This window comes from Psammomys obesus, unplaced genomic scaffold, assembly GCF_907164565.1.
Source record: "Psammomys obesus unplaced genomic scaffold, mPsaObe1.curated_primary_1811, whole genome shotgun sequence".
In the NCBI taxonomy this organism is placed as follows: Eukaryota; Metazoa; Chordata; class Mammalia; order Rodentia; family Muridae; genus Psammomys; species Psammomys obesus.
The window spans coordinates 25,764-48,436 of NW_026596345.1; the positions used below are offsets into that span (position 1 = coordinate 25,764).

At 42.2% G+C, this 22,673-nt stretch overlaps 1 protein-coding gene across 2 annotated transcripts in view; it reads right to left on the bottom strand.

Annotated features, from left to right (window-relative positions):
* The window catches only part of Stard3nl (STARD3 N-terminal like), a 36,677-nt gene extending 14,746 nt beyond the window's left edge, over positions 1–21,931 (bottom strand). For both annotated transcript variants that reach the window (XM_055597249.1, XM_055597248.1), the window contains exons 1-4: positions 21,849–21,931; positions 4,919–5,201; positions 1,327–1,404; positions 714–791 (exon numbers count right to left, since the gene is read on the bottom strand). In XM_055597249.1, coding sequence (XP_055453224.1) covers positions 714–791; positions 1,327–1,404; positions 4,919–5,143 — 381 coding nt within the window. In that variant the 5' untranslated portion in view covers positions 5,144–5,201; positions 21,849–21,931. The remainder of the gene's footprint in view (positions 1–713; positions 792–1,326; positions 1,405–4,918; positions 5,202–21,848) is intronic.
* Positions 21,932–22,673: the final 742 nt, after the last annotated feature.

The following is a 22,673-nucleotide window of genomic DNA, read 5'->3' on the forward strand; positions in this document are numbered from 1 at the left end:
GGGTTTATAATCATTTAGTAGATGAGCCTCTAAGCATGTCTGTGAGGTTGTCTCCAGAGAGCTTCAAGGGAAGGCAAAGACTCTCCCCAAGTTGGCAGCAGCATCCATGGGCTGGGGTCTATGGCCGAGTCCAGAGAAGGTGAGGCGAGCAGCAGCAGCCTCTCTCTGCCTCCTGACTGGATGCCAGGCCTTACACTCCAGGTCCCCACTGCAATGGACTGTCCTCAAACTGTGAGCCAATCAACTCTTCCCTTCTCAAGTTGCTAATATCACTTCAATGAGAAAAGTAACTAACACAGACTGTCAGGTGGGGGTAAAGGGCGGGAGGAGTTTATCACCAAAATCATGAGACCAGATCATTACGTGACGAAATAATCACTAAGCAAGGCATTTCCGGAAATCTCAGCTGGAGGCACTGCCCTCCACTCTTATCTGAAAGATGGGAAGGAGGAAAAGAAAGGGCTTGGCCAGGGCTTCCTCCTGGGCCTTGAGTCTCCTTGCTACAGACCAGGCCAGTTGCTGAGTTAAGAGTTTTCAATGCAGTAAGACTCATGATAAGCTAAGCCTACTAAAGTGAAGGAAGAAGGGCAGGAAGAGGGACACTTAGGAACAACTGGTGACACTGAGCTCCCTAGAATCCCGTCTCCTCTCAGCACAGCTGCTGGGAGCACCCTGGCCACCCGTCCGGTGGTGACCCACTGTCGCGCACTCACCGCTATTGCCCACCAATGGCGCAATCTGCACACAGCATATCCAAGTATCAGCACTTTGAATCGAAAGACTGCCAAAAGCGGGGGGGGGGGGGGGGGGTGTAAGAAGAGAAAAGTTACATAAAATCTGTGAAAAAAACAAAAGCAGCTTCAGTTTACTATCACTTTTCTGACTCAGCTGTGGACAGCCCAGAGCGGCTCGGATCCCAGACAGCCACGTGTGGAACTGCACCCTAGGCCTTCCAGCCGGCATTTCAAATCGAGTCCCCATTATCAATATAAACAGGAAGAAAGAAAAAGGCAGGGCAGCTCTTCCTCCCAGGGACCAGGACCTGTCAGTGTGCTCTACCTCAGTAAGGAGAGGATGATAGTGGGTAGGGATCCTTGTCTCCCTCCCTCCCTCCTCCTTCTCTTCCTCTTCTACTTCTTTTAATTTTTGAACCATCAGTTTCTCAGTGAGACAGAGATCACTGAGTGAGCAGGTAATTCAGGGAAAAGAAACCAGGTCACTGCTCAAAGGAAGGAAAACTGGTATTGCATGTAAGGCCTGTTTCAAGGGACCCTGGCTCTTGGTTTCCATTTCATTACATCTGAATTAAGATATAAAGCTACTTACGAATATGTCAAAGTAAGAGGAGTAGTAGTCATAATGAATCACTTCCTTCTTCAGGGTGTTCTCGATGCCCCCATTCACCTAGGAGGAGAGGAAAATTAGGAGAGCAGTGAGTGAGAATGAAGACAATGAGGTTTCTCTATCCTGCCCTGCACACCTCCTCGGAACACACAAATGTTGAAATATGGAATTAAAAAAAAAAAAAAAAGACTCCATCAGTTTGACCTGTCTTCACAGATTTCTTGGAAGGGCCAGGAACCCTTACCTTGTAGCAAGCATACCCAAGGTCAGCTATCATGACATAGAAGACATGTGTGCCAATGTTTTCTGTGGCTAGTTTTAATTTTCTCTTGACATTTAAGTTTGACACTCTTACAAAGATTTAAATGTACTATTTGGTTTAAAAAAATAGGAACAGAATTGACCTACAATCTACAGCAAAGGGAAATAAAATCCAACAGGATAAACTATTTGTTCTTTCATACTAGCAAAATGAATTTTAAACAATCAAATTCAGAATTCTAGTGATTAAACTAGGAAGAGATATATTTTCTTTTACATCAAGTAGGGGCCATATTTCAGGTCATTTATGAAGCCCAGGCAGGCTCCATATAACCCTGAGCTGTGGCTCAGTCTGGTCAATTCAAATTTCTGATTACAAATGCAGTCCTAACAGACTGACAGACAGTCTGAAAAAGTCAGAACAATTAACTAGGCAATTGGGTAAGAGGGGAAATTCATGAAAAAGGATTTCACAATCTTGCACAGCTTTCAATTTCTGAGTAGAAATGGTCACAAAGAAAGGAAGCTCTCAGCCATTTCATGGACTTGTGTTCGCTACAGGAATGGAGGCAGGGCATGACCTGTACTCTGAGCTCTTGAGGAGTTTAGGGTTCTGAGTGGTGAGTATGATCAGCTATAGACCTACTTGGCTACTGGTCTGTACAAGTGAAGTGCAGAAGAGAGGGCGTATGTGAGTAGCCACCTAACCTCGTGCTGTGTCTGCAGACTTCAGAAAGCTGTTGCCCAGACTGCTAGAAGAATGGTTACTTCTGGTGGCCTAGGCAAAGAAGGTTCTCTACCACAGACACCTCTTCCTGCTTCTGTTTCCTGGGTGCATAGTGGCCACAGGGAAATGCTTTTCTTTGCTACCTTGTGCACTGTACCTTGACTCTCCATTGTCTGTAAGCAGAGTCCTTATAGTTTAGGTCTGCAACCCAAACTTGTACTTTAAATCCTTATTTGGCAATCTTTGATTCAGGGGTTCTCAAACAGACTAACTACAATTTAAACAAAAATCTCTTCCCAATCCTTGTTATAGACCAAACTGAACATTCTGTATTCACACGTCTGAGATCTGAACTGCTTTACAAACCTGAACACACACGTGACCGCAAGGTCATGTGAAAGAGCTCAGTTCAATTTCCCGTCCACTAAAGAGTGTAAACTGGCCATCAGACTATGTGAATAAAGTATAAATAAATAAATGTGTCACTAATTTGGGTTCCATTCCCAAGATATCTTGCTATGTAAATATTCTAACATCCTTAAAATCTGAAGCACTTCTAAGCCCAAACACCTCGGGGAGGAGACAGTATGTATGCCTATGTTGCTGTGGGCTCCATCATGAGAGCAGTCTTGATTTTCAGCAAGTCTGCCACCGCCTGAATGTTTCCCTCAGGTGAGTTCTTTCTTCCCAGTCAGGCACTTGGAGTGGCACTCCTTCACCACCTTCTGTCTGACTTTGTGTCCTTGCCGCCAACCTGCTTCCAGCTAAATCACTACTGCCACAAAGATCTTTATCCATCCACAAAGCACCTGCTGGGAGCCTACTGAGTGCTGGGCATTGTTCCAAATGCAGGGAATACTTCAGTAAGTAAAACAGTGTCTGTCTTCAGGTGCTTGCCACTGTGTAAAAAAAATGACAACAACAAAGAATCACAAGACACCATACAAGACAGAGTGACGGAAGAGTGGTGATAGGTAAACCGACACCAGCAGGATGGATCCCACAATCTACAAGGGGCTACCGGAAATTAATAACTTGATGCAGGAGGAACAGAACTATAGAGGTCTTAAGACAGAAAGGAGCCTGTTCTAGTCTGAAAACAAGCGGTCAGATAGCTGAGGAATGAGACGAACCACTGACAAATAAGGGAAACAGTGTTTGCATAAAGGAGTCTTCGGAAAGGCTCAGGTTGGGTAGTGGGGAATACAAGCAAGCGGGCCCAAGGCTTTGAGAAATCAGGGCGAATCGAATGCAGTGTTACAATAAATTTCACCTGCTTATTTTTATTAATATGCAACTAGAGAATTTAAAATAGTATGTTAAAAGTTTGCCCTATATTTCTATTTGGTAGTAGAATATTACTGGGCAACATGATTGCAAAGTTCTCCAAATTATTCTAGAATTGGTTCAAGAAAATATGAAGAAATAATCTCTTTTGAAAAATTCTTAAACAAGGGAATTAAAAAGCAGACATAATAAAACAAGCATATTTTAGAAACATTTTACACATGTATTTTAATGATAAGAATTATCTTATGTATATGGATGGGTGTTTGGCCTGCACGTATGTCTATGTATCATGTGTGTGCCTGGTGCTCTCAAAGGCCAGAAGAGGGCATCAGATCCCCTGGAACTGAAGTTACAGATGGTTGTGAGCCATCATGTTGGTGCTTAGACTAGAATGTGGGTCCTCTGAAAGAGCAGCCATAAATCCTAACCGTTAATCTCTCCATCCCCTACATGTTTTTTTTTTTTTTTGTTTTTTGTTTTTTTTTTTTCTTAAGAAAGAGCTGGTAAACTTTTATCTAAAAAAAATTCAGGAAAATAAAGCTTCTGCAGTATAGACTGTCAAAGCAGATGCTGAGCCTGATGGCCAACTGATGGGCAGAGTGAATGGAATTTTATGTAAGAAGTGGGAAATAGTAAGAGCTGGAGGGGACGGGAACTCCACAAGGAGAGCAACAGAACAAGATAATTTGAACACAGGGAACTTCCCAGAAAATCATACTCCAACCAAGGACTATTTGTGGAGATGATCTGGAACCCCTGCACAGGTGTAGCCCATGGCAGTTCAGTGTCCAAGTGGGTTACATAGTAATGGGAAGAGGGACTACCTCTGACATAAACTGATTGGCCTGCTCGTTGATCACCTCCCCCTGAGGGGGGAGCAGCTTTACCAGGCCACAGTAGAGGACAATGCAGCCATTTTTGATGAGAACTGATAGACTAAGATCAGAAAGAAGAGGAGAACCTCCCCTATCAGTGGACTTGGGGAGTGACATGCATGCAGAAAGGGGAGGGAGGGTGGGATCGGGAGGGGAGGAGAGAGGGGCTTATGGGGGGATACAAAATGAATAAAGTGTAATTAATAAAAAATTAAAAACAAAAAACAAAAAAAAATTTCAGGAAAACAACTATTTTTGCTGTGTCTTGGGAAGCTTTATAAAGACAGTAGTTTTTTCAACAGACTGTATACTTTCAACTCTCTATTATTAAGCTAAGCACCAGGAATTCAAATTTTAAAATCCCAGAGGAAGTGAACTTTTTGACTTCTGGAAGCAAGAAGTCGTGAGCACATGAACTTACATTTAACTCTATTATCCACAGCAATGTTACAAATAAGAGGTCAAAGGTGACAAAGAGACAGAAAGTCCTCCTGACATCAGAAATGCCCTTCTTTTCCCTTCCTTCATAGGACTCAATCCTGGCCATGAGCTGCGCAGGGTTGATGGAATGGATGTCTCGCAGTGAAGCGTGTGAACTCTGGCTCCCGGTCAGAGTGTTCTCCATGGCTTCTGGCAGGGGGTTCATCCTGGAGGAGGACGGACGGAGTCTCCATCCAACTCCACCATCCCTGGGGAGAAGCAGCCTGCAGAGCGCAAAAGAGAAAACCCATGTTAAACCTATGCTGAACCTATGCTGAAGGCACAGGACCATGTGCTGCTCTCACAACTGGGAGATCCGGTCTCATTGATCCATGGTGTTTTGACATAAGACATTTATGTTTTGATAGAAACATGGAGGTAGTAAAATAGAATAAAACAAACAAACAAACAAACAAACAAACACTTGCACTCAATATCATGGAATGGCTGCTTGGAAGAACGTCAATGAAGAAAAACAAAGTCATGGTGGGAAAAGGTGAAGATTGGATATTAACGCCGAAGTATTCCCTGGAGCCTGGAGCCAGCTCCCTTGCCACATCAGCAGGTAAGTCTCATGGTGTTATTATTGTTATTATTACTCAGGGGCTAGGAAGCATACACCACACATCTTCTAGGGAATGAAGCAGAACACAAAAGCTAACCAAAAAACAGCTCCTACTGAGGAACTGTATTTCACCAAATAGGCATCACTAAATTTAGCATCTCACCATCATCTCTTCATGAACAAGCATTTTTTTTTTCTGGGCATCTTCTTAGGAAGGTAGTATTTATACCCCCCCAAAAAGTTAAGCACTATACAAATACCAGACTGATAATTACAGAATGGCTCCATCTAGGGGTTCCCCAAGACCTGGAACACTTCATTATAGAATAAGCCTGAAGAGGAATAAATGAGTAGATTCCTCAAGCATGGGGTAAGGTCACAGAACAGAAATGCAGGTGGCTGCATTGTGAGCATTCCAGTTTTCCATCTGGAGGTCCGTCTGTCTCCCTGGGGTGAGGACTGTGTTTCTGGCTCCACTGACAGTCATGTTTTACTCTGGCCAGAAATGTGGACAGAGAGTTGGTGGCACTTGTGTCCAAATTTGTACACTCACCTTTCTAACTGTCACATGACTGGCAGTGTACTTGCTAAGATTCCCCCAAAGCCGTGTGGTCTCACTCGGTCTTACTCATGTCCCAGTACTCTCTCGGGGTACACTTGGCTCTGCTCACTGCTTCTCCACACTCAGACCTTCCACACTTTATATCACTTGGTGGGGTATAAATATTATTTTTAAAGCAATTTAATAAGATGAGCTGTTATTTTAAAACACACCTCTTGCTACAGTGACTCTACTTTTAGCGATTTAAAGGAAATTAACCAAACCAGAAATTTAATGCAGTAGCTAATCCACCACACTGGAGGTGAGTTAGTGGCTGCCTTGGCTGAAGAGAAGGGCCTTGTACCTGGAGTTTCAGAGCAGGAGTGTGTTTAGGGAAAGTGGTAAAGTTCTATCTTTTGACCCAAAAAGCAATAACACAGCTGTGTTCACTTCCCATACCAGTGGAGTGTTAAATGTTAAAAAAAAATTAAAATGCTTTACATGTACACACATGTGTAGCCTTTTCGTAAAATTTGCATTAGAAAAAAATTTATCATAAAATTTCTATAATTCAACTGGACAATAACGTGCTACTTAACAAAAGGAACAATTATATGAATTGTGACATGGAATAGCCATGTGAGTCCGATTTAAATGATCCTTATCAAGCCTTTATAATGAGTCGGGCTAACACTTAGGTTACAATAACTCTATTAAAACTCTAATGCGAAGTGGAGCACATTCATGTGTATATAAACGACTATAAAGCTGATTCCTTAGATCATATTCATGAAATACATCATGTTAGCAAAGATTACCTATGAGGGATGGCAGGTTTTTTTTTTTTTTCTCCTTTTACTTTTTCTTCGGTTGTCATGTGTTCTTTGTACATGGTATGTTTAAAACAGGAGGGACTGAGTCCATATGTCATTCTGTTAGTACCCTACAGAACTGTCCAAGAATCTATACAGCTCTCTTTCATTTTCCTCCAAACTGGGTGACACTAGCTTACAGTGTTGGGGTTATTCGTCTCCTCAGAGTCAGCAAAGCAGCAGGACATTCTCTAGGAATGAACTTCAGTGTGCTGTGAAAAAAGCAATGCTTTAAATTTTGAAAATATTTGCACAAGATTTCTTTACAATTGGGTCAACAGCACCCTAGCTATTGCTACAGTTACGTGGGGTAGACAAACTAGGCAAAACTTAAGACAACCTTTATTTATTCTGAGGCTCACAGGTCTTCAGATTCACAGCTAAGCAATGCTACCTCATGCACCTGGATTTCAAATGACTTTAGGGCTAGGTCTGCCCTGCCCATCATGCTCCCTAGACCCAGGAATACACCTTGTCATGAACGATGGCAAGAACATAAAAGACAAGCTAGACCATATCGACACAGATAGAGACTCTGTACTAATTATTTTTGTCCACATCAGCCAAAGCATATTTCTGGATATTTTACTAGAACTCTGCCATGCCATTTGTATCGTCTTGGATGCTTTTCTACTGGAACAGCAGAAATGAACATCTGCAGAAGAAAATCTATGATCTACAAAGTTGAAAATATTTGCTTTACTGCCTTCTTTGCTCCAGGAAGTGCTGACAGTTCCTTCTCAAGAAAGATCTGGATGAGACATGAAATGACAGTGTCAGTATCTGCAAACCATGAATAATGATGAATGTCAGTTTCTAATGAATATTCTGATACAGGGGCCTATAAAAACATGTGCATACGAGTATTTTCCCAGGTTACCCTGCTGCTATGTATGTTAAGCACGGGTGATCCTATCTGAGGGGGGCACTACTCAAGCAGTGCTTGCAGACAGAACACACCACCCTGCACAGTGCTTTCTCTACCCACATAACTGGACCTATGGCAAAATGATCCTACTTATCAGGCAGCTTCCTCATGAGAGAGAGTATGAAAGGATCCTTTCTGCTTCCAGGTCATTATACTACATCTGTCCCCATGCTGGGTACAAGGTGGAGGCAAACTTCTACCCCATACACAAAAGTGCCAACACCCAGACAGTAAAAAGCCATCAACACTGCAAGTAGTAGAAGACGAAGATCAATAATGCGTGGAGATGCAATACTAAGATCCAGCATTTTGTATTCTAATTGAAAAAACAAAGGACTTCTATCTGTTATTTTATGTAAATGTCACAGATTGTCTTCCTATGAGGACAGACAGGGAGTTCATCCTGCTTACTAGTGGCAGACAGTTTATTAAGCCAGCATAATCACTATTAACATTATAAATATTTGTCTTATACCCACAGATAAGTGCAGCCCTCACCCTTCATCAAGGAAGTGTCTCTTTGCAACAGCACTACAGAAAACTACAAGCAATCAAAATGCAGAGTTGTGGAGCCCAGTCCCCAGGGACATCTACAAACACTCTCATACCTAAAGCTCAGGCATCAATGCCAAAGGCAGAAAGACTGTAAGAGCCAGAGGACCAGGGGAATTGCTGCAAGAGTGTCTCCTGTGAATGTCAGAAGCTACATTCAGAAAGTCTCATCAATATGACTGACTGCCTTTAGGTGACACAGATAATAACAATGAATTTGCTAACATAGATAGCATGGATGAGGAAAGACCAAGAGACCTCAAGCCTACAAAAAGAACTACAGGAAAGTAAGGAATACTGGGGGCAGGAGAAATAATCTTCCCCAGGGAATAGTAAACCAATTGGTTATCCAATACAAAATAATCACCCCTGAAAACAAACATATAAGTAATATTATATATCTAGTAAAACACAAGCACCAGCTTGTGTTTGTATATTTAGAAATATGAGTGCTTATGTGTGTGTTTATGTATTTAGAATTTTATGTAGTATATGCAAATATAAATATATAACAGCAAGTAATAAAAAAGAGATCATAAATTTGAAAAAGAGCAAGGAGTATATTGGAGGATTTATAGGAAGGAAGGGAACGGTATATGATGTAGTTCTGTTAATCTAAAAAACATTATATATATATAGTTTTTTAAGTTTAAAAAAGAAGAGATACAAAGATAAGAATGCCCCAGCCAATCTTGAAAAAGAACAAAACTAGAAGGCTAAGTATCTTAAAGGTTTTCCATAAGCTTCAGTAATAATAATAATAATAAAGCACACCACTAGATTAAGGATAAATGAATCGATCATGGCATATAGTTGGGCCTCAAGTAGATCCACATGTATATGGGCATTTGGCTTTTGATGAAGATATCAAAACAATCAAATGGAGAAATAAAGCATGTTTTCAGAAAAGTATGATAAAACAACCATATAAAAATTGGAGAAAAAAAAGAATTTCAACCTCTAACTTACATCATGTAAAAAACTAAGTTAAGATTATGGATCCAAGCATAAATAATAAGAATATAAAGCATGAGAGTGACAATAGGAGCTGGAAGAAGGGGACAGGAGAGGAGGATCAGCAATAAATGCAAATGTATACAAAAACTGAGTACTTTTATACTAATTGAAATAACAAAGAATTTCTATCTATGTATCTATTAGAACATGAGAAGAATACTTTCACAATCTTTTTATAGATGAAAGTTTCTTAGAAAAGACAAGAAACAAAATATCATGACTATTAAAAAATTGTACAAGTTGTCTTAAAGGAACACCTACTGTCCAATCTGAAACAGTGTGGACATTGATTTAAGTATGACTAATGATAGCATGGTTAGAGTTCATGCTGGAAAACATTTACATCTTAATAGATTATGGTTACATTGTAAAAACAGGGAAGAGTAGGCAGGCAGGAGGTCAGGAGAAAGAAAGTTAGAAAGGTCATTTTACAATTCTTCGTGCAGGGATTATTTACGCAAGAAACAATAGCTGCTGCTAACAAGTATTTTAAATTTATTAGAACCAGTCTGGAAGTATTACCTTTTAAGTAAGTTAAGCTCTGTTGGGGACAACATACTTTTATAGAGGAGAGACTTGGCAGTCAGCACCTGGACCAATGCTGGAACAAGCTCACATGATAGCATTTATTGTGTTGCAATAAACACGTAACAACAGTTACAGCATATTCCTGATTATAAATGTTTAACCTGAATATAGTTATAAGGAAATAATCAAATTCAGACAACTTTCCCAGACGCTTCAGGAAAGGCAGTGACTAAACAGTCAACAAGACAGGAAGCGCAGTGGTGTGGATACTCTTCAAAATGAAAATGACATCAAGTGCAAACAAAAAGTAACGAAAAGCCCTGGCATGAATTTAAGAAGAAAAGGATCAGTGAGATGGATCAACCAGTCAAACAAGATGAAACCTAAGTATAACAGCCCAAGCTCAGTCACTGGAGCCCACATAAAGGTATAAAAGGAATACAAGGAATTGTCTTCTAACCTCCACATGCACACCACCACATGGTGAACCTACATACAGGCAGGCACCCAGCAGGCACCCACACACAGTTTTTTAAAAACGTTATTTTTTAACAACAACAACAAAGGCCACAAAAGACAATTGAAGAATTGATTAGCTTTTTGAACTTGTTACATGGAATGCCCTCATGTGGGTGGAATGTTACAGCCCCACCTCATCATAGCTTCAGTGAAAGCCTCTCCCAAGATGGGGTCTGGGAACAAGACTGTTCTTTGATTTCTTTCTTATGTTTTTCAGAAGCTACATTCAGTCCAGGATAACTGAACAGCAGGGTATCCATAGGAACCATTCTCTATTTCTACTGTCTCTCTCCTACAAAGGCATCTTCTGGTACTCAAATGGATTTTGCTTCTGAGGCTCTAATATTACACTCAAAATACTTAATCTCCACAGAGCCCCTAAAACTCTTTTGTCTCAATCTCTCAGAGTAATAGGTTACCTTTTTCTGGGCTGTTGTCCGGTGGAGACCCACAAAATCCCAATTATAGGCTATTGCCAGTGCTATTGGTTACTCTCCAGAATTTGACAGTTAGACTATTACTCATGACACCACAAAACAAGGAAAAATTTAGTGGGTACGCAAACAGAAGCTCCATCCCTATTGGCTAGCCTTCATAATGCAGGAAGACAATGTGCATGATCCTGGAGGAGAAATGTAATTATCAGTCTCACCCAGCTGTGAACCCTGCAAGCCATAATAGTGCCCTGCCTAGCAAAATACCCTCATTGGTGCTCTAGTGGTATACATGTTATGGAAGTAACCAACCTTTATTTTTTTGGGGGGGGGATATAACTTTAATTGGATATAAGAGGTCAAGAATCTGTGGCTAGATAAGCACTGTTAACAAGATCAAGAACCTGTGACTAAACAGGTCATGAGCCCTAGCAGAGACCCTGTTAATATTCTGCTAAAAGGGCATAGTACTAAAATGCCTCCTGATGACTCAATGCTATGCCCACAGATTAATGCATCACTCAGCTCTCATCAGAGCCTTCTTCTTACATCTGATGATAATGCTGAGAAGGCTCAGAATTGGTCAATTTGTAGAGAATAAGAGAGCTGAGTGTTCAGTCCAATCTTAGTTTGCTTTCTTAGATTTATTTTTTAAGTATGTGTGTGGTTCTATGTATGAGTATGTGAGCATGTGCGCTTGAGTACAGGTGTACACTGAGGCCACACATATCTGATCCCCTCCCTGAGCTGGTGTTACAGGTGGGGTTATAAGATATTCCATTAGACTCTGCTTGGAGCTGAACTCCGTTCCTTTGGAAGGGCAGCACAAATTCTTAACTACTGAGCCACCTCTCCAGCCTCTTAATTTGCTTTCTACTGTTGTGATAAACACCACAGCCAAAAGCAACTTTGGGAATGAAAGTTTGTTTCATTTTATAATTCCCAGGTCACAATCTACCATTGAGGAAGGGCAGCACAGGAGCTCAAGCATGAACCTGAAGACAACATCTGCAGCAGAAACCATGGAGGAATACTACTTATTACTGACTTGGTCTCTAAATTTATACTCTGTTCTCTTTCTTATACCTCCCCAACCTGCCTAAGGTTAGCACCACCCACAAAGGGCTAGGCCTTCCCACATCAATCGTTACCCAAGAAAATGTTCCACAGACCTGGCTACAGGGCAATCTGGTGTAGACTTTCTCAAATAAGGTTCCTTCTTTCCAGGTGACCCTATCTTGTGTCAACATACAAAAACTAACCGGCAAAAGCCCTAAATGTGATATCTCGGTCTCACCTCTCCCCACAAGGCTATAGTATCATTATGGAAGAAAGAGCAGAAAGATTTCAAGAGCCATGTGACATCAAGGAAAGTGTTTCCAGACGCCCCCCCCCCCAAAAAAAAGCAGACACAAATATAAACTCACAGTGATTGTGATGGCATGCAAAGGTCCTGCACATGTTTAATTCAGATAAAAATCCCAGCTTAAAGGAGGAGAATCATGTCTCAGATGGTGAAACCGTTAAGAGGCAGGGCCTGGTGGTGTACCTGTCTTACTGGAGAAAGACATTACTGCACTTCTCTGGGACTGGCTGGTTCTGAAAAAAGCAGAGGATTGCAAAAGAGAAGGCATGGGCCCTAAGGCTTCTCTTTCACCATGTGCTCTCCTCTGCACAGAGCTTTTTCCTGTCCATTCCTCTACTATACTGAGACAGTCAAGGATCCTTGCCAGAGGCTGAGGTAAGGAGCGATCTGACCATGAATTTCTATCCTCCAAAACAATGAGCTAAATAACCTCTCTGTTTTTAACATTCAGGTGGACTTTACTTAATATAAAATTATAAAATTTAAGGGTATAAGTCAGAGGCTTTGAACACATTCTGAATAGTGTATAATTTTCACCTCTATATAGTTCAAAAATATTTTCATCACTGCCAATGGAAATTTCATAGCAATTACACAGTAACTCCTTATTCCCCCCCCCTCGCAGTGACAACACTGATTTGTCTGGAATAGTCCACATGAGTGAACGTGCTGTACTCTGTGTGGAGCTTCTTATCACAATGTGTTCAAGATGCATCTGTTTTATAGCATGTACAGCTCATACAAATGGATTAGCAAAAGCTGGCATGCTGTTGTCTTGCTTTCTGTTGTTGTGATAAGTACCATTACCATAAGTAACTTGGGGAGGAGAAAAGGGTTCATTAGGTTTATACTTCAGGCCACGCTCTATTACTGAGTGAAGTCAGAACAGGAACTCCAGCAGCAGCAGCAAGAAACACTGGATAGTGATGCTCACTGGCTTACTCCCAGGCTTGCATTCTGCTGACACACACACACACACACACACACAATTTATTCACTTTATACTGCAATTGTAGCCCCCTCCCTCATCTTCTCCCAGTCCTACCCTCCCTCCCTCTCCCTCTTTCCCCTTATCCTCCTCCCCTAGTCCACAGAAAGGGGGAGGTCTTCCTCCCCTACCATCTGACCCTAGCCTATCAAATCTCATCAGGACTGCCTGAATCCTCATCCTCTGTGGCCTGGCAAGGTCTTCCCACCAGGGCGATGTGATCAAAGAGCAGGCAACCTAGCCCATGTCAGAGATAAACCCTACTCCCCTTACTAGGGTATCCACATGGAGACTGAGCTGCCCATCAGCTACAGATGAGCAGAAATACAATTTAGAAATGGGGCACAGAGCTAAACAGAGAATTCTCAAGAGAGGAGTATCAAATGGCAGAGAAACACTTAAAATAAATGCTCACCATCCTTAGTAATGAAGGAAATGCAAATCAAAATGACTCTTGAGATTTCACCTTACACCCATCAGAATGGCTAAGTCCAAAAACTCAAGTGACAACACATGCTGGAGAGGATGTGGAGAAAGGGGAACCCTCCTCCACTGCTGGTGGGAGTGCAAACTTGTACAACCACCTTGGAAATCAATCTAGCACTTTCTCAGAAAATTGGGAATAGTGCTACCACAAGACCCAGCTATACCACTCCTGGGCATATACCCAAAAGATGCTGCACCAAATAAGAAGGACATTTACTCAACTATATTCATAATAGCTTTATTCATAATAGCCAGCACCTGGAAACAACCTAGATGTCCCTCAACTGAAGAATGGATAAAGAAATTGTGGTACATTTACACAATGGGATACTACTGAGTTATTAAAAACAAGGAAATCTGCTGCCTTTCTTAAAGAAGCCTAGGCCCACCTTCCAGGGAGGGCTCTTCCCAGTGGGCTGGGTCCTCTTACTGCAACGAGCAATCAAAACATTTTTTGCCCACAGTCAAGACTAGCAATCCCCCAATTGAGTCTCTCTTAGATTAACTCCAGACTGTGTCAAGGAGACAGATGAAACTAACAAGGAGACCTATTTACAAAATCAATTTATTTATAAAGTTATCCTATATCAGTCGATTTGTTTTACTAGACTACTTCTTCTAGGTATAATATGTACAAGTACCTTCAAAACAACTTCTGTTATACTAAGTGTTCAGTCTTGAAAACCTATACAACAATGAAAACAGAGGCCATGAATGTTAAAGAGAGCTAAAGGGGGGTTATAGAAGGACCTGGGGGGGGTGTCGAAAGAGAGGGGAAATGATATAATTATATTATAAGCTCAGAAGAGCAAGTATTTTTTTAAATGGAAATAAGGAAGTCCTCAATTTTTTCATATATATTTCATATTTTGTTCAGAGGTCTTTTGTGAGTGAAGCACAATATCAAAAGCTCCTATGGAACAAGGAGGTATCCTTAACAGTTTTTCCTACACAGCAAGTGGTAGGGCCAGGAGGAACACAAGCTGAAGGTTGTCCTCAGCTACACAAGGGCCTCAAGTCATCTTGGGTTATAAACAACCCTGCTGAAAACAAAACAACAAGAAAAAAAAACAAAAAACAAAAGAAAAAGAAAACAGAAAAACCTCCTAGAGAACCGTCTAAAGCTTAGAGAAATGGTAGACATGCCAGAGATTCTATTTGCTTGTTAGATTTATAAACTACAAATACCAATGTATAAACATCAAGAGGACCATGCATGGCGGCACGGCCTTTACACCCAGCACTCAGGAGGCAGAGGAAGAGGAGCTTTGTGAGTTCAAGGCCAGCTAATTCTACATATCGAACACCAGAAAGGCCAGGGCTACATAAAGAGACCATCTCAGAAAATGAAGGGGGAAAAACAAACAAACAAACAAGCAAACAAAAAACAAAACAAACAAACAAAAAAAAAAAAAAAACAGAGTACAGACCCTGGGTACTTGCTAACTAAATTTTTTAAATTACGTTCAGAATTTCAGTATTAACATACCAAGAATATTCTGTTTTCTCTGAGCTAGGGTCTCATGAACTCCTTGTATAGTAGAGGGTAACCCTGTCGACCCTGACTTTCCTGTATGTACAACTATGCTTAGCCCCAAATAAAGAATATTAATTTCAGTTTCCATTCTTGATAATGAAGTTAATAAAAACATCCTAACCTTCCCATATAGCTTACACTGGTCATCTTTCTGAGATACAAAAGCACAGCACAAAAGGGCTATACATATACAAAGGAACTACTCAACCCAAACAAATGGACATATATATTATGTAAAACATTGTGCTCATTGCTGAAAGTAAAATCGAAAAGACACTGTCCCTATACTCTTAAGTTATACAAGTAGTTTGAAAGCAAATAAAATCAATATGAAAAAGGAGGCTGAGTATCAGTTTATGACCAGAAATGTCATTAAAAAAAGAAAAAAAAAAAAAAACAGGATTGCCTTAAAAGAAATACAACTTTGAGTGACCTGAAAAGCTGTTATGATAAATGAGGAGGAAGACAAAGGCACTTAAAATGGACTGAGCACAAGCATGTCCACCAACAGTGAGGCAGCTTCTGCCTGGAGATCCCAGGGGAGGGAACTGAGGAAAACACCTGGCAGGCTGGAACACAGGTCACAGAGGGCTGTGAAAAGCCAGCATGGAGTGAGTACTCCTTTCCCACAAGGCTGGGCCGAGGAGACCAGGATTCTAAGCACGGGGCAAACAGCAAAGGCCAGCAAGAGTTCAGCGCTTCTGAGATGTTGGCAGAGAACTTCCTCCTTCAGAGAAAGGTAAACAGTGGCTCTCAACAATGTGAAGTATGGCTGTGCTTCGGTCTCCAGGAAGGAGGCACTCAGTTCCAGAGTGCCTATGTTCTCACACCGTGCGCAGTTTTTATTTAAGGGCTGTGCAAGGGTAGGTCATGAAAGAGAGTTATGGTCGATGCCTGTCTCAGTTAAAAGCTGGTGGTGCTCACAGTCCACCAGCAGCCGACTCCTTGCAAAGCACGTCAGAAAGCCAGCTTTAATCCCACATTCCTTTGGCTTAAAAGACTAGACAACGCCCGAGGTACAGAAGGCCTATAAGCACCCTCATGGCCACCTGCGTTCTCCCTGCGCATGTACCTAACATCTCTCGTCCAGCAGACGCTCATCTCCTGAGGTCAGCAAAGCATTGCCATACACCTCACAAAGGGTCTGAAATTGACGAGTGGGCCCTATGCTTATCTGCCGGCTTAAACACTTCCTGAACCGGGAATTAATTGGCAGTGTGCAGAGGTGAAATCTCCAGGTTTCTAGTTTCTCAAAAAAAAAAAAAAGGCAACTGGCAGTATTTTCCACCTCAGCAGTTTGCCAGTCAGTGTGCTCACTCTTGGCACTAGCTGGCATTCGTTTTTCCTTACTACTTATTATACTCTAAATTACCTTTACATTTACTGACAGTGGTTAGTCAGAGAGGCTGTGATTAATTAAGGGCGCTGGCTGGTTTTGCATCCCAGTATTGCCACTTTGGCCAAGTTACTTATCCTTTTTAGATGTTTTTATAGAAGTTTTTCAAGATAAGGATAATAACAACCTAACTTGGAGAGAGGTTTGGAGAATAAAGACTCCCACTGGGACAGGGAGTTGAGGAGTTGAATGTGCTCACAGCCCTGGGGCATTTGCCACACAGTTGTCTATCTAGAGGCCAGTGATGGTCTTGTGCATCAACACTATCACTAGCAAGGTGGGGCTGAGGATGGGAAGGCCTAGCACAGGCCATCAGAACAGCTCTGGACACAAAACGTCTTCTGTGCTAATTACTAGCAACAACAATTACAAGCAAATCCTGGCTTGGTGACCTCAACTTTGCTGGCAAAACTTCTAACACCTCAAGAGCTGCTGTTACCTTTGATGGATTTACAACACCACAGTAACAGAAGAACAGCTCTGGAAGCTGAAGAGTGGCTCAGCATCAAGAGCACATGGACTCAGTTATGCTGGGCACGGCTAACAACCACTTCAGCTCCAGCTCCTGTGGAACTGATGCACTCTTGGACCCTGCAGGTGCCTGCAGGTGCCTACAGCCACACCCCAGCACACACACAAACACACATAATTGAAAGAAGTTTGAAAAGAGAATCGTTACTGAAATCACTTGATTCTGCATTATTGAATCAACAAACAGGAAGCGATTAATTCCAAGAATTATGGACTCTATATTTTGAAAACAAGGATGAGAGTGTACTATAATAAGCAATAATATACACTATTTGAAAAGTCTATCGTTCTGAGAGATACAAGATACAAGAAATCTATTAACTGCTTCTTCAACTTAAAAAGTTCTAAGACAAATGATGCATTTAATAAAGTGAAGATTAACTAGTCACAAAACACTGTGGGTGTGGGGGAGCTGTGAGAAACTAGAAAAACAGAAGAGGCACACTTCAAACTCAGAGTACAAAACCAACCCTAGCCCAGCTCCTGACCAGGAGGACCCTTTATACTTAAACAGCCAGAGTCAAAGACCCTGGGTGAGAACTGAGGCTTTGATCTCCATTCACAAGACAAGAAGGACCTTCCATATCTAGGTCTATTCATAAAGAAAGACAGCAATCAGAAAGGCCTAAGCTGTGACACTATGTCACAGAAGAGATTGTCAGGAATCCTGAAGTGCAGCAGAACCCCTAAGTGTTGACCAGGCCCAAGTAAGCAGCCAAGAGTCCCAACCAGGCTCATTGGACATCAGCTTTTCCATCTACAATATTAACAATATTAACGCCTGTAGCCATTTCACATGACTTTTTCACTAACAATGTGTGCTCAACCTTTTTAAGCTTCTCAAAAGAGACCTGCTGCACACTCTAGAAATCAGACCCAAGCTAAAACAGGAAGACGGTTCTGTGGAATCAAAGCCGAGAAAAGCTTTCCAGCACTTCTCACAAAGATGGTAGTTCAAGTGCAAACAAAGCTAGAGGGCTCTAGACTCTGCTAAAACCACTCCATGTACAAGGCAGTCTTTTAGACATGAGCCAACTCAGATTTGAAGTTGCATCTATGCTAAGGTGTGATCAAAGGAATGAAGGTAGAAAGGCAAAACAAGGAGCAGAGACGACATCCCAAAAAGTGCTGTGAAAAGAGAAAGCGTCCATCAATGAGAGAAGAGGAATGTTTTACTGACAAAGTCCAACACTGGAGTGGACTCTGGCACAGTCAGAGCCTTGGGCTGTTGTCACGCAGAACACAAGCAGTGGCAGGCACTAAGGCGGTCAGGGTCCCTGTTTAAGGCACAGGACTGGCCATGAGGAGACAATCCGGATGCCTGCACTGTGAGGTCTGATGTTCACAGCCTAATCTCCACAAATGTGGCCATGAGCTGCAGGAGCTCCTTACAGACGGTAAGACTTGGTCTAAACATACAGTTTCGACATTTGGGGCTAGAGTGAATAAAAGCTCTTTTGCATTAATGTAAAGATCCTCTGACACTTAAGAATTCTATTAACATTATTCTGAAGGCATTAAACTCAATTTCTGTTATGACAGTAGCTCAAAATGGCAGGCAGAAAGCAAATTAACCTACTGATTTTAAGTTTCATAACTTTACTGTTGTTGATCTAATGCAGTTCTCCAAATAAGAGAACCTTACAACCAATGGTTCTTTTTAAAATTTAGGACTACCTACACTATTTCTCAACCATATAATAAACTGGTTTCTCAACCATATAAACTTTATAAACAGGCTTCTGCCTTCTTAAAGTAGCATTAGAAAAATGACATCACTGAGCTCACTCACTCAAGTACTTCCTCAATCATGGAAAAGCTCTACTTGCTACCAGAAACAATGAAGCAGCGAGTTTCATGACACATTACCTCATAGCTAAGATAATAAGAACAGGCTAGGAAAACATTGACAACTTTTTAAAAATTTCTTTCACACACTTCTGAAATTAAAACTTGAATTTTTTTTCCCCCCCTGACGTACTGGGGACTGAACCCAGGGACACTCAGGTATTCTTTTCCTGAGCTACAATCCTACTTCCTCTTCTTTTTTTTTTTTCTTTTAAATCAGGAGTCAGAGTCCTGCTACGTTGCCCAGGCTGCCCTACAACTTGGGCAGAGCTTTGCATAGAGTTGGTATTACAAGCATGTACCACTGAAATGGGAGTCACTTACACTATGTTGGAAGTCAGAGTGACAGCCTTCTAACAAAAAGGGACATGTAAAGTGCTGACATATACTTCTTCAGAAATGGGGGTAAAAAATCAAAGGATTATTTTTAGTTCAAGGAAACGCACTGCCTCATCTTTGAAACTGTCTCCTATGAGTTTAGGAACAATGAGTTCGGTCTCTAGAGACTAACTCGCCGTACTTTGAGGTACACAGACACTGTTTGCTATGAGACTTTCTAGAAAGGAAACAGAACAAAAAGACCAGCATGAAAATCTGGAGGTGAGCACTTGGCATTCCTGGCTGTTTTATGTGTTGAAATTCGGTTCCAGAACCCCTTCTCTGCTGAAAGGGTCTATCTCATGAGTTATAAAATGCAACATCAGAAACCAAGTTGGAAAGTTCATTAACCCGTAGATCCTGCTATTCACTGCAGAGAGAAGACGTAGAGCATTGGTGCAGCAGGGTAAAGCCAACGACCTCCACCGATTTAGCTGAGGTGAGTTACTGTACATTTCCTTCACTGATGAAAAGTTTAGTATTTGCAATTACATCTGAAAAAAAAAGAATGCATGTGACGTCCCTAAGAAAACTGCAGGAACTAAATAAAGACAGGAATCCTGAGTCAGAAATGCAAGTTCCAATGGGAAAGGCTAATCCACTTACCACTGTACATTCTTAGCACTTGTCAGGACAGAGCAGGACTGCCCGCCAGTGCTTTCCAAAAGGAAAGCAGGTAAAGACTGTATTGGAATTGACTCACGGCTAGGAGTATGGAGATAAAAGCTAGAGCTGAAGATAAGCAGATGGTCTGTCTTACATAAAACACCGAGAAGGAAAGATAACCGGGATACAGCGCTAGGGAACAGAGAGCCAGTCCTCCTTAAGAGGACCCGGCCCCCCAAGGAGAAAAATATAAAATGATTCCATAACCAACATCAACAGAAAGCTGCTGAGAGTGTATGAGTGCCTCTAAATGCAGAGGGCCTCTGAAGTCCAAACTTCCCCACCGGCACACCTGCTCCTTCTTCAGGACCACCTCCAACCAACGCCACTCCCCTCCCTCACTGCCCCTCCAATACAGCCAAGTGGAATCCCCTCCCACTGAGCTTGCTTTTCCTTTCCAGCCTTGCAGTGTAACTGGAAACATCCTGCTCTTCCCCTGACTCTATCCAAACATCCAGGTTTCATCCAAAGCATCCTCTCTTCAGGGACATTTTCCCAGATTCCACTTTCCACAGCCACACCAATGTGTCTTACTGCTCGATTTTCTAGCATTCATTCCTATCTAAAATCATGCTCTTATTTGTGCATACATTCTGTATCCAGCAAAATCCAAGGACTCTAAGGGCAGGAATCTTAGCCAGTGTTCAGCACTCAATTTCCAACACCTAAAACACCATGTGGCATACACAGACATTCATCATATAAACTGTCTAATGATTAAGTCCAAATGATAATCATCATCCTGAGAAAAAGTCTTCATAGCAGTTTTCATTTCTTTAATGCATTTGATGATGCAATCTTTAAAGATCGACGTTTGAGACAGGAAGATTTCAAGGAAAAATGTATTCTTCCTAACAATACAAAATGTTACAAATGTACTTATCAGACTTATCAGACGTAGAGGGGGTCACAGTATAAATGTCCCTTCATGGGCATGATTATGTAGCATTTTACTTATCCATAAATACTGCCAGAATGCTATAAATTGTTCTGTTTCATCAAATCCTGCTCTAGAAGTGGATGATGAGCAGGTGAAGCATAGATGGGAATTATGGTTCGGACCCTTAAACAAAGACATCACACAGCACATGCTGGAGTAACTCTAGTGGGCTAAGTCAGACCTGTTACTAACCTTAACCAAACCAGCACTAGGTCAAGTGATGGCTGTCAGTGATTCCATCTGTGAATCTAGACCAATGTCTTTAAAACTGCCATTATTAATAGAAAACTATGAAAAGTTCCATGATGTCCAACCATGTTCCAACCAGTAGAGGAAGAAAAAGAACGGTACTGAGATTTAAAAACAAAAAAAACAAAAACAAAAATAAACTACAGGCAGGATGAGTAGGCAAAGCTAAATGCTGAGACCATGGCTAGAACATTCGTGACTCATGCTTTAAATTTCGTTTTGTTTTGTTACATCAGGGCTTTTCTTGATGAAAGCACAAGGCTGGTAACCAACAGTACCTGCCAGCCTACACCCGCAGGTCACCCGGGTCTTGATGAGGGTGCATAGCAAGGGGCCGAGGTTGGACCACCCGCCTCCTGGAGAGTATGGGAGTGGGCCCGGGGCCGACATCCCTCCCGCGCTCCTCCACGTTCCGCGGCTGCACCCACAGGCCACGCAGCCCCGGCCAGGTCCAGGGAGCCCGGCGAGCCCCGGAACCTCAGCCTTTTGGCTTCGCGACCTGCCCAGCAGGGAGCAGGAAAACAGCCTACCTCCTCCGCGGCGCGGGCCGCCCGCTGGCCTGCAGACCCGGCTCCGCGGTCCCCGCCGGCTGGGCTGGGGCGGGGATGCAGGGCGGGACCGCCAGTGACGTCAACACGCTGGTTACGCAAAGACGCTTCTGCTGGCCGGGACCAAGAACAGTGGCAGACAAAACGGCGGGCTGGTTTGAGGAGCTGTCGGTCTTGTGACGACCAGTAGGCGGCTCAGGAAGGAGGCAGTGGGCGGACCTGGGCCAGGTCGTGCCTCCAAAGCCGGTTAAGGTATCTTAACAGCAAGGCTGTACTGGATTTCAGCTTCTTCTCGGATTCTGCAGAAGAATCTCCCTTTAGCCTCCTTTTGGGGATCAGGCTGGAGGAGGTGAAAGGTAATCCTGAGGGTGGATTTCAGGCCCTGGCATCTTGGTTTGAGCTGTCCACTAAGAACTTGTCTATCTCAACCCGCCCAGACTTACATAGGAAGCCTTTTTTCTACTCTCCCACTTAGCAATGCTTTTTGCCTTACTGATAGTTAAGGCTAACTATATTTGCATGATTGTTATACACAAAACTGAGCACTAAATGATGCTTATGTTTTTTTTTTTTTTCCAATAGATGCTACAGTTACGTCCTTCAAAAATGTAAAGGAACAAAGGAAGATAAAATGCCCCTGTCCATTCGGAAGATGCTCAGCTTTTTGGAGGAAAATAGTATTGATAATCCTATCTAGGTCCTTCTGTCCCTTCCCCCTAACCTACCCCCAACTCTTCCGCCTAATTGCCTTTGGGTCTCAGCATCTGTTTCGATCCACCGCTGGGTGGAGCTTCTCAGAGAATAGTT